This window comes from Ambystoma mexicanum, chromosome 3q, assembly GCF_040938575.1.
Source record: "Ambystoma mexicanum isolate Mex_15411 chromosome 3q, UKY_AmexF1_1, whole genome shotgun sequence".
In the NCBI taxonomy this organism is placed as follows: Eukaryota; Metazoa; Chordata; class Amphibia; order Caudata; family Ambystomatidae; genus Ambystoma; species Ambystoma mexicanum.
The window spans coordinates 461,708,506-461,721,346 of NC_090926.1; the positions used below are offsets into that span (position 1 = coordinate 461,708,506).

At 49.1% G+C, this 12,841-nt stretch overlaps 1 protein-coding gene across 1 annotated transcript in view; it reads right to left on the reverse strand.

Moving 5' to 3' along the window:
• Window positions 1–1,907: 1,907 nt before the first annotated feature.
• The window catches only part of ZMAT2 (zinc finger matrin-type 2), a 204,485-nt gene continuing 193,551 nt past the window's right edge, over window positions 1,908–12,841 (reverse strand). The window contains exon 6 of the mRNA XM_069654212.1: window positions 1,908–2,445. Within this exon, the coding sequence (XP_069510313.1) occupies window positions 2,305–2,445 (141 nt within the window). The 3' untranslated portion in view covers window positions 1,908–2,304. The remainder of the gene's footprint in view (window positions 2,446–12,841) is intronic.

Genomic DNA, 12,841 nt, shown 5'->3' on the forward strand with positions numbered 1-12,841 from the left:
TATCAAGTGTCACCCAACTTCCCCTTTGACCCTGTGGTAGATCATTTACAAGTTGAGTGAACCACCACCCCCCCCCCCATTTCATATAGGCATCTACAGAGATGAATTTCCCCATTTCTGAACCAGACATCCATTTTAATAATACCCAGAATAGCCATTTCCCTGCGCACACCTGGGTCAAATGAGCTGTCTACTCCGCCAAGCCTATTGAAGAACATGTCAGCTGGCATAGGGGTGGGCTGGTCATACTTCACGTGTAGATAGCACAGTACAGTAATGGACGTGTGATTTGTGTTAATCATTATGTGGAGCACGTCTTTTCCCCCACAATTCAGCAGTAGGCCTATTCAGCGTCACAATGGCACTTTCAAGTGCCACCTGTTGAGCATATAATGCCTCTCCATACAAAGACCGGATGTGAGTTGCCTGAGCTATCCGATAGTATATGTCCAAGTCAGAAAGGAGGTCTTGCTGTGCCAAAGTGTGAGAACCTCCCCCAGGCCACTCTCACCTGTTTGCCTTCTCAGATTAATTTAAACAAAAGTCATTTTTTTAAAAGTTGTATCTCGGTGGCTTAGTTGGGATTTAATACGAAAAATATATCGAAATTTAGGAAGGATAACCATTTTAATGATCGATATACGAGCCATGATGGATAACTGTAGTGTATTCCACTTCACTAATTTAGCTTCCATGGAGGAACTGGTTGCAAGGTAGTTATCCTCGAAGAACCCGTCAGTCACTCTGTGGAGACCTTTATGCTCAAGTAGCTCACCCCTACCGGGCGCCATCTAAATCCCCAGGTTAATTGGTGATAATGGGCGTGAGTGGAAGGAGTTCCAATTTGGGCCAGTTTATTCTGAGCCCGGAAAATTCCCCCAAACTGGACGACTGCGTTTAAAATAGGGCCCAGATTGCTTGCAAGATCCAATAAAGCAGGAGATAGTCGGCGTTTAACGAGTACAAAAGCCAAGACTTCTTTATATAAGTTTCAAGTATACAGGCCAGTTACCAGAATGTTTAGCGATGATCTGTGATAAGGGAAAGAGCAGATGGGCTGGAGCGGGGGCTTGTATATCGTGCTTAATAAATACGGTTGAAATAACCTACCTGGGTGAGATTGCCGACAACAGTCCTCTGAGAACTGATAAGATTTATGGACCACACTGCAATAGAAAAGTTGTAATAGCTAGAAACATTTATGCAAAAGGGCTCCATACCACTTTGTATTGCCAAGCCCCAGATCAAATCCCGGGGCCCTAGAGCTAGTAATACGTGCATTTATAAGCAAGTGGACATTAAATTACTATTTAATGCAGACACTCGTTTTCAATAGCGGTTCTTGGACAGACCCCAACACAGTAGGTCGAATTTTTCTTGCAAAACCTGTACTTAGGAAAAAATATTCCTTTAACAGAAAATGATGATCAGGATACCAATTATCCAGATTTAAAGCCATAACGTGATAACAGAGGAAGCTTGGCAACACATGACATACTAGAACAAAGCATTGTTATATGTTAACATAATAAGTCAAAAATATTTCCAGTCACGTCGGGCATAAAACAAAAAAGGAAAAACACACCTAGGAAAAACCACTATACTTGTAAATGTCTGGCTAGGTTATTTAAATAACACTGCATTGCAGAAAAACGTGAGTTATTACATTATTTCATACTTGAATTAACAGCGCCGTTCATCATTCAGGCCTTGCCATCAGGATTTTATTAATGTTTATGAACACACAATGTACCCAACATATTGCATCAGACAAGGCCACGGAGCACAAACGGGGACAAACCTTCAGGACTCGCACGGTGAGTTATGTAGGGAGGGATAGTAAATTGTTTCCCATAAAACTGTTCAGCTCCAGACTCCTCACAATGGATGAAAATAATCAAAATCAGTAACCGTGACAGAGGCAATGAGTTTATTTAAAAGCGTGTGCGGGGGCAGGATCTGGACCGTACAACACAAGAAATGGGTCACTTCCAGCTAATTCAAAGATTTCGCTTTCATTTTCATCTCAAAACAACGTGCCACAAAATAAGGTAACGCGCACTCCGATACCGGGGGAAAGGAAAGCAACGTGGGCAATTGTTTCTGTGCAATCCAGTACAAAAGTAGAGATGCTGGGTCTTTCCTTACTGTCGTTTTTATCAGGCAGCACAAGAGACCATATTCTCCATTTAAAGTCAGTGGGGAGATGGGGATTTTTTTCTCAACAAGTACAAAGTCTGCTTTGTGAAAAATCATCAGCTCGATAAGTATTATGAAACGGCGAGAGGAAATGGAAAAAGCAGATCAGTGACCCTTGGTTGTGCCAAAGCCAGAGAAGCCCATTACAGCCGCCATTTCATCCTCATCTTCAAAGGATAAATCTTCTTCCGCTTTCCTTTTCTTCTCTTTTTGCTTTTCCTTTTTGTAAGCTTTTGCTTTTTCTTCCTAGAAACACAAGATGCAACATTACGGTGTCAGATAATCGCCAACTGGAAAAATGGAACACCACAACGACTTTTCTCCATCCCCCATCTCTCCTCCCACTTTGCTACGTTGGTGATACTGTTAACATGACCAGCATCATCGTACACCTCAACTCCCACAACTTCCAGAAAACATTGGCGTGCTTGTAGACATATTAACATTGCCTAAGTAACAACTAAGTCATTCCCCACTGACCCAACAAGAACTGGTGGAGCAAATGTATTATTCATGAAAAGTTTCTTTTCGGATATGATACGGCATTATAACGCCCCTCTACACAAGTGTTTCTAGGCAGCACAAGACAAGGGAGGGAAGACAAGACAAACTATCTTAGTAGGCCTGGTGACATTCGGATCGTGCAAGTGCGAAACGAGAGGCGAAGGGACAGTGGGTGTGGGGGAGAAGAGCGCAAGGGAGAGGGGTAAGGGTGTGGTCAGGGCCAATAAGGCTCTGGGTAAGTGCGATCAGGGCAGTGCGGCTCTGGGTAAGTGCAGACGGAAAGGGGGCTGTGGAGGTTACAGATTACAGCCCTCAAGTGGGCAGTAGGCCAGGTAGCAGTGCAAGGAGGACTGGTCGTAGAAGAACCTGGTACCCAGTGAAACCTCAGAGGGTACACCAAGCAACCAGTCAGCGCATCAGACAGGAAGGTTAGCAGGGGAGAAAGAGTGAGAAGGCAGAGGAGAAAAAGAGGGTCTTGAGCTGCTCAGATACTTCATGTGCTTCTGCTAATGTCTGAGAGGGGCAGGGAGGCTGTTCCGATGGGAGGCACCTGCAAAGGAGAGAGAGAGATCTACCCCCCCACTTTGTCTGGAGAAGTGTCTGAACCTTAGAGAGTTGGCGGTAGCTCAGCAGAGGGCTTGAGAAGGAAGGTACTTCGGCAGAGAGTTGGATGTAGTGCAGGCCCTAGCCCCAGAAAGCCTTGTGGACGATGCAGAGGGTCTTGAACTTAATCCTTGCAGCCACTGGGAGCCAGTGGAGAGATTTCAGGGCTGGAGAGATATAGTCCATGGGCTTGAGGCCAAGGATAAATCTTGCAGTCCTGTTCTGGATTAGTTGCAGAGGGCGCAGAGTAGAGTCAGGCAGATTGAGAAAGAGGCTGTTGCAGTAGTCTAGCCTGGACAGAACCAGAGCTCTGGAAACAGTGAGCTTCTGGGGGAAAGTGAGAAAAGGTAGAATACCTCTGAAGAGGTGCAGCAGGAAGTGGGCCTTCTTGGCAAGTCTGATGTGAGGAGAGAAGGAGAGAGCAGAGTCGAAGACAACACCAAGGTTTTGCCTCACAGGAAGGTGAAGGTAGAGGGCCCAAGGAGGGCAGCCAGAGTGAGAGGGAAAGCGGGAGCCGGGGTACCAATGAGAAGGAGCTCAGTCTTACTGGCATGAAGGAAGAGATCGTTGGGAAGAGCACAAAGACTGAATCATGGATAGACAGTCAGGAATGAGCAAGACAGGAGAGGCGGCTGAGGGAAGCCTGAAAGATCAGTGTGTCATCTGCATAACACTGAAAGTTGGAGAAGGTGGAGATCATGTGGGCCAGATAGACATTGAAGAGCGAAGGTGAGAGGATCGAGACCTGGGCGACACCACATGGAGAGTGGCGGTGCAGAGGAAGGACCCAAGTTGGACCTGGGAGGGTTGGTCCAAGAGGAAGGTGGTCAGCCACGCAACAGCCTGATCCTTGATGCCCAGGTTATCACAAAGTCGATTGATCAGGGTGGCGTGATTGTGTCGAAAGCAGAAGAAAGGTCACGGAGGATGAGGATAGAAGGAGAGAGTCAAGATTAGAGAGCAGATCTACTCCAAGAAGAGTCTGCATCTAAGACTGCGTCAAGGCGGCCTCTAACAGCCAAACTTTACAATCTGCAAGGAGCTGGCCAAACATACTACAATCTCCACTTCTCTTGTCCCCTTCCAGGCCCTCTGCAAGGCACTGACTTGTTCTCTCTCTCTCTCTCTCTCTGAAAGTTATTTCTAACCAGGTGCTCCCCTGCTCTCCTAGATCCATCAAGGACCACATCTACACCCTCGCTCCAGTCTTGACAGATTTCTGCAATCACTCTTGCCACTGGATCTTTCCCCCTCTCCTCAAGCGCCCCCCCCCTTGTGCACCCCCTCCTAAAAAAGACTCCTGACGATCCTACCTTTCCAGCAAAGTATCACACCACTTTTCTGGGCAAACTCCTGGAAAAGTTGTCCATCTCCCAGCTCACTCTCCACATTGAATCTATTGATTGCCTCCACAACCATTAGTCTGGCTTCAGAACAGCCAGATGTACAAAAACTGCTATCCGTCAATTTATTTAAAAAAAAAAACTAACCAGAATATTTCTGGCTTAAATCAAAAACTTATGATTTCAAAATCACGCTTTTTGAAAAAGAAACATTTGGATCAATCTACAAAAGATCTCTTTTTGTAAGAATAAAGAATTTGAGAGAAAAAAAAAACATGTATACATTGGAGACACTAGGAGGTGTGGAGAAAATGGTGGCCTAAGGATTTCGCTCTGAGCACCACCGTAAAATAAAATCTGAGAAACCACCTGAAACCCCTGCAAGACACCCGCGCGAGGGAGGGTAACGAGACACTGAGCTATCCGCGACTGGCTGGTAGAATTGGAAGTCTGGAAAGGACCCCCATCATGGAGTGACAAGGCGGGGTCCAATCGGCACCTGAGCGCCGGAAAGGAAGGCTTGAGCAGTCGAGCGGGTCCCAGTAATACGGGGCTGAGGAACAAGGGAAGGGATATGCAGCGACCCTCCACTCAGTCTCCAGCACTGGAGAGGAGCCGAGCCGGACCTTGCACCAATCCCAGAGGAAAGGGGAAAAAAGAAAGATCCGAAATGCCCATAGCAGAAGGACGGATGGAGGGAGGGGGGGGGGGGAGGAGGGCAATGTTGGTCCCACCAGGGGTCCAGCCTCAAACAAGACACAAGCTTCCCCGGGTAACCAGACAGCGGTGGCGCACACGGCCGACTGCAGCCAAAGGCGAGTCTATCCAGGAGGAGGTAAAAACCTCTCCTTCCTCAGGGGTTGGGCAGCAGAACCACCTGAAGAGCCCGTTTAGAGTGGGACAATTGACTGGCCTGGAGCTGCAGATGGGGTGCCTCATACGGAGGGGGAGGAACCAAGGCCTAGGCTCTCTCCCACTCAGATAAACTACGAGAACAGGTAGACCCGGGGAGGTCAGCGAAAGGGAGAAAGGTGCAAGAGATTTATCCCCCCCGTCCCCACACCCAAGAAAGAAGCCGTGGGAAGCAGGCCAACAAAGTGTATAGGAGCAATCTAACCTGCAATAGGTGGGTCCAGAAGAAAGAGGTAGACTAGAAACCAGCATGGGCAAGGATAGGCACAGTTAATTGAGAGAAATACACAATGGGCCCAGTGGCCCACGAACAACCTGCAGATCAACAGGAGAGACTGGGGGAAAGCAGGCGCAAAGACAACGGATACCACAGAGGCGGACCTCTCTGTGGCGCATATACTGCAAGCTGCCGGAGAGCAACGAGAAAGGCCATGGGACAGAGTGCCAAAAACTATAGTTTCAAGGTGGGAACAGATGGTATGATCAACAACGTGGATGTGGAACCACCAGAAGACGCAGGAGGCGTGGAGATCACCTCCCCGACGGAGACCGGGGGAACCCAGCATAGATACAGGACACGATTCTCATCTGGAGTGGAGGCAGAGGGGCCTGAGAGAAAATACCATAGGTGGGGGGTTGAGGAAAGCGGAAGCATAATCTGGGGTATGGACAGAGGGGAGTCTGTGGGGGAGGGAGTGGAATTCGGGGTAACAAGGCAAGGGCTACAACAAGAAGGGGGAGAAGCAGCAGCTTTCAGTTAAGCAGTAGGGAGGGCGACAGATGCTTCATAGTTCTGGAGGAAGTATGGGAGGGCACGTGATGAAGGGAAGGAGGGAAGGAGCATTGGGGGTTTAATGGTTTGGGGAGTTGGAGACGACAGGCAGACTCATGTTAAAGCAAGACAGGAAGGAGTGGGGATGGTAGGAATAGAGGACAGGAAGAAAGACAAGCTAATAGCAGGTCACTATGTACAGTAACAACACACTTAAGTGTATCTCATGGAACGGTAAGGGCCTTAACAATAAGATAAAGAGAAGTGCAGTATTTCAATACTTGAAGAGGCACAAGTCAGACCTGATCTTACCTCAAGAAACACCTGCTGGGGAACTGTTGTGGTCTGTTTGGGAGGGGGCCAGTATAAATGTGTTGCCCATGCAGGGTTCTCGAAGCGTTAGAGGGGTCAAGATCTTGCTAAAAAACAATTTCTTTAAAATCACTCTTGCTGGGGCATAGCCTTGAGCGCCAGCTATGTTGCTGCTCCTTTAGCAGCCGCCGTATGAAGCCCACGATTTCATCAAAATAACCGAGGTTCCCTGCCGCGGAACGAGTGGATGAAACATTCCCGAAGAACGGGAAAGTCTCGTGCACCACCAGCGGGACGATGAACCGCTAACTCCGGTCCTGTCAGCCTTGTCGTAGCGGTGAAAAACGGCGCCCATCAACTCCTAGCGAGCCAAGATGGTGGAAGGACCTTGGAGAAGGAAAGAGGCGGTGCTCCCACTGAAGACTGCGACATAGCGGGTCGGAGCCAGTGTGAACCTAGCCGATGCCAGCGCTCGACCCCAGCATGCAGTGGGCCCCCCCACCCCAAGACATTGATCCTCGCTGGTCATAACATCACCGGAGCCTCGCGGTCGGCGTGGGCTAGGGAGAAGCTCCCCCCTCCCAGCGTGGGCGCATGGACCCAGAGCCCCATTAGAAGCATGTCCATCCGAAGGGAGCAATCAGCCCCAGAACCTGAACCAGTGGAGCACACTAGCAGTGGCGCAGGGCCGCCACTCAGGCTGGGGAGATCTCTACAGCTGCTGGCGATACGCAACACACAAGCCCCAATACCATCGGATCACCGCAAGTAAGGCAAGAGCGGTGAAAGATCCCTCCGTCCTATGTGCTGTGCCGGGGGTGTTCAGGGGAGGGGAGAGGATTTCTCAAGCCTCTGAAGTTGCGTTCCATCAAGACATCTCTCTCTCCTTCGATCTGCGATTTCTTGGCCCCCACCAAACAACGGCCCCTCCACATAGGAGGGTACAATTGGCTCAGACACTAACTGCATAAAATAAGCACACATGAGCTGCAAAACCCCTACATGTGCCTCAAAGCCACACGCCACCATCAGGAGAGTTACAGGGGGGTGGCCCCCAACCTGCTCCAGCAGGAATTGTGGCCCGCTCATTGGGGGAGCAAACCAGTGCACCACAAAATTATATTATACCTGAAGAAGATGCCAGTAGAATGCATAAGAGGGGGACACGATAAACAAGCAGCTGAGAGAAGAACCCTAAGGTACATTAGCGCGCTGCACCACAAAAGCACACCAGAAAGGGGTGCCTCAAGTATGCAACAAAAGAGGCACCATGGAAGGGCATTCGCACTGGGCACTATGAAAGTCAATCAGGGAGTAGTCCCCTAAGCCTATATCTGAGAACATGACGGTGGGGCTCTGGGGCAGGGCATCACAGAGAGGAACGTAAGCGCACTTCAGAGAGATGGAGACTCCAGGAGAGTGCAAACACCCTGAGCTATTGAAGCTGGGAGAAGTGGGCCTCCCAACCACCCAGGTTGGGTGAAGCACCTGGCATCATCCTATTGCTCCCTTCCTCTGCTCCCTAAAGTGGACCCAGCAAGGCACCCAGGATCCCAATAACAAGGGCGAAACATCTTAAGGCCCCCAAAAAGCGCCGACATCTCCACAATGTTACTTTCGCCAGTCAAGGGAAAGAAACCGGAATCCTCCAAATCTGCGCCGCCAGCATCCCCGGAAAACAGACCAATTGCCCACTAAAGGTGATATCCAGGCCTTTATGTTGGACATTAAAACAGAATTTCAATCGTGCATGTCAGAACTCACAACCAAGCTGAAGCAGACGGACCAGAGAGTGCTGGAGGTGGAACAAAAAGTGGGGGAGATGGAAGACCTAGCCCAAGAATATGCACTTACTCTCCTGGCGGTGCAACGTCAGATTCAATCCCAACAGACGGGAACGAGATCCTGGATCATAAAAAGGAGGACTTGGCAAACAGGGCCAGTCGGAACAACCGATGTATACAGGAAGTTCCCTCCATGGTTCCGCACCAAAACCTGGCAGAATACGTGGGTGATCTATTCCAATCTCTTCTGCCGCAGCTTGAAAAATCCCACCTCATACTACACCGCACTCGCAGATTGCGTCCTCGTTGGGGAGTTGAATCGGACTCTACCCGGATGTGATCACTCGGGTCCACTTTTATACAACCATAGAAGCAATCATGGCGATACGCCGATCACAAGATGAACTGTCGTTTCAGGGAGCCACCCTGCAGATTTTCCAGGACCTGGTTGTGGCAATACAGAAGCAGAGGGCCGAGGCCACTAACGCCATTTCTTAGTGGTCAAATCATCAAGTATCATTGGCTCTTTCCGACCGCACTTCAATTCTCTTACAAAGGGGTCCGCAGAACAATCGGACACTTTGAAGATGCAAAAATGATTCTACATCCCACCTCCCCGGAGAACGAAGTCGGCGCCGCCTCATTCTCCTGACGGCAATGCCGATGATCTCCCACCTAAACCGAGATGGACAGCCTGGTCGAAAGTTCAGAAGGGCCGGAGAGCAAGATGACCGACCTCCATGTGCCAGCAGGTCGGGCACTTAGGAATGTGAATTGACCATGCCAAACTCCGAGGTGGATGTCATCTGTAAAGCGTCCACGGTTGCTAGTTTTGTTACAGTTTGCCAAGGATATTGCCAACTAGAAATAGTCGGTACCCTGGGAGTTCAGTTACAGCTTCCGGTTGGGAGCTTAAGTTAAAACCCTGGTTGTGCAACAGAATCAGAACTTCTGACACCATGAATGACGACTGAACGGCATGTAAGCACCACAGAGGAACGCCCGCCACACCAAAAATTGAACTTTATCACGCTGAATGTGAAAGTACCGACTGCTCCCCCCAAATGGAAGTCCATTCTGCAGCGCCTCCAGGACATGGAAGGCTCAGTGATCTTTCTGCAAGAGACATCTGCAACCGACAGACTTCAGCATAAACAATACCCTCTACAACATATGGCCTTTAGCGGAACTAAAAAAAAAGGGGGGGGGGCATTCTCCTAGCCAGAGGCATCCAGTGCAGGGCCCTTGAGACGAAATGCTGCTCAGAAGACGATAGACTGAAATCAAAGGCTTTATCTTTGGACAACTTTACGCTCTTATTTCAGTATCTGCCCCCAATGAAGGGCAAGACACATTTTACATAGCTCTAAGTACTAAAAGACTTCCCTTTGTTGAAGGCCAGATAATCACTGGTGGGAACTTGAATGGGGTCCCAGACCCGCTGCAGGATAGATCACTGTACGCTAAAGACTTTAAAACTGCTATTGGACTCCTCTGCCTCTTTGGGACGCTGGGAGTGGTGAACTCCTGGAGGCTTCTACACCAAGGAGAGAGATTTCCTTCTATTCACACGTTCAACGAATTCCCTGTGGCATAGATCTCCTGCGGACCTCTCCGCAGATTCTCTCCTTTGTGGATGAAGTAGCCATCGTTACAAGAATACTATCGGACCATGCCCCTGTCAAACTAACTCTTCGAGCACACAACCCAGAACCAACTCCTTGACACAGCTGGAATCTGTACGACCCACTTTTAAACGACATTCTGCTTAGGGACTCTATAGCCAAAGTAATCTGGAACTATTTTCAAGAGAACCCAGAGACAGACAACCGCAGCCAAAACCTGGGACGCCATGAAGGCTGTGGTTAGGGGTGAATTGCTCGCCCACAGAGCAGCATTCCAAAAACGAAAATGACAAGCCTGCATACAGATGGAAGAGGACGGCCAAAGGGCTGATGTCTGTCACAAACAGAAGGGCTGGACACCTAAGACTCATCGCGCACTACCAACAGCCCGAAGGAGACAGGAGGCCCACTACGCAGACGAGATGGCACACATTTGGCCAAATCCAAACAAGCCCATTACGCTAAAAATAACAAGGCGAATAGACTCCTAGTGGATAAACTGGCCAAGGCAGAGAAACAAAACACTAATAGGCCTGCGTGACCCACACAGTAAAGTCCACTATGCTGAACAGGCTAAACTACAACTGGCAACAGCCCACCTTTCCAAAAACGATGTCGGCATCTCCACAGAATATAGAGTAACAACTAAGCTACCTTCGGTGCTCTGCCCTGCTGTACCTGGAAGGTCCGGACAGGGAGGAACTAGACACCCTGATCACAGGTGAGGAGGTGGAGGCGGCAATTAAGTCCCTAAAGCCCAGAACCCCGGGCCTGGATGGGTTCACAACAAGGTTCTATATAGTGTTTCGCCCTCAATTGATTGCCCCGCTAATGGCACTCATTCCTTTAGCACCACAGGCTCAGTTACCCCTTCCATGCAGGAATCATTAACTATCCTTATACTTAAGCCCGGCAGGGACCCTAAGGAAAATGGCTCGTATAGACCCATCTTTGTTAAATATTGATGCCAACATTTACTCAAAAGTATTAGCAACCCATCTGGCCATGGCCCTCACTGATCAATGCAGATCAAACGAGCTTAATAACAAATGGGTCAACCAGAGACAATATTCGGAGAGCCCTCCACTTAACAGATATAGCGACCCAAGACTCACACAAACTGGCCCTATTGGCTTTGAATGCCACTAAAGCCTACGATAAAGTAGACTGGTCCTTACTACGGCCCACTCTAGAAGCATTCCGTAGCATGGTGCTAGCCAACTATCAATCTCCGAAAACCCTGCTTCGTGTTAACCACAATCTATCAGACCCAATCCCCTGACCTGTGGCACCAGACAGACGCCCCCTGTACCCTCTCCTATTTTCTCTGGTAATGGAGCCATTCGCCCAACAGATTTGACTGAACCTAATATTAAAGGACTTTCAACTGACTCCTCGCAGCATAAAATTGTATGCAGACCATGTATTGCTGTCTATAACAGATATCTGTCCCTCCTTAAGATCCTCCAAGAACTCCACAGGTTTCGCAGGGTCGCAGGGTCTACCATCAACTTTGGAAAATCTGCAGCAATGGGGGCAAGCCTAAAACCGGGGGATCTGGAGGCCCTCAAGCCTCTATGCCCCATTAAATGGAGCAGGAAATCAATACTTTACATAGGGGTCTGGATCGTGGCATGCTCAAAAGATGTATACTCCCAGAACTTCCCCTCGCTCTTTAAAGAACTGGAAAGTGGGCATCGCAAGAAATCTCTCTCATTGGGCGGATTACAGCATGCAAGATTAACCTCCTCCTGCGGTTCCTCTATGCTTGCGCCTCCCTCCCCACTACGATCCGACTGCCTTCCCTCCTACGACTACAAAAGGAACATGCTTTGGTTTATATGGAGAGGTAAAAAATATAGAATTCCCCGGAAGGTCATGATGGGCAATCCTCGCCTTGGGGGAGGTTGGGAGGGTCCCTAATTTACATAACTACTAAGTGGCCTTGCAGTTGGCACATTTCTTTCAAACATGGACCTATTTCAGGGGCTTATCCCCCATGCACCAACTAGAGCAGTCACGACTCTTGATGCCCCTTCGCTTTCTTCCACATGTCCACCCTCCCCGCTACGGAGGACATGGACTAGGACCTTGACCTCCACCAAGGCCACCCTTAGTATTTGGGACTCTGCTCTAAAATCTAAGGGAATCCCACGTGGCTGCAGTGTAAACTCCCCGATCTTCTATAACCCAGCCTTCTCCCCCGGAGCTTTAAAAATTGGGTGGCGAGAGGGTTGGAATCCTTAGGGCAGCTCTTTGAAAATGGCCAACCATGCACTTTCAAAAACTGCAAACTGGCCTCGCACTTAACCGAAACAGACAGATTCTCCTATGCACAGCTTCGGCACCGGTATAGGCATCCGTAGGTCCGACGGGAAGCCACTGCTTCCCCCAGTCCCCTTGAACTCACCTTGCAGGGAATGCCGGCAAGGGGTAGAATCACCAGTCTTTACAAACTACTACAAGATGATCTTCTCTCCCCTATACCCTCATATGACAGTGGGACTTGGACATGTGCATCCACTAGACGACCAAGTCTGGCCATATCGTTGTGCATCACTAATCGGGAATGTGCTTATAACTGCTCCTCCGTTGGTACTGCTACCCATCACGTCTTCATCAGTTTAATCAATCCTTTAGCCCCCTATGTTGGCACAAATGCGGACAACCTGGGTCATATATAGATATGTGGTGGACTTGCCCCACTGTACAAGCCTTCTGGATCCAATGCATAGCCACTATAAAGGACATCAACAATGTGATTTTTCCCAACAACCCAGAAGTAAT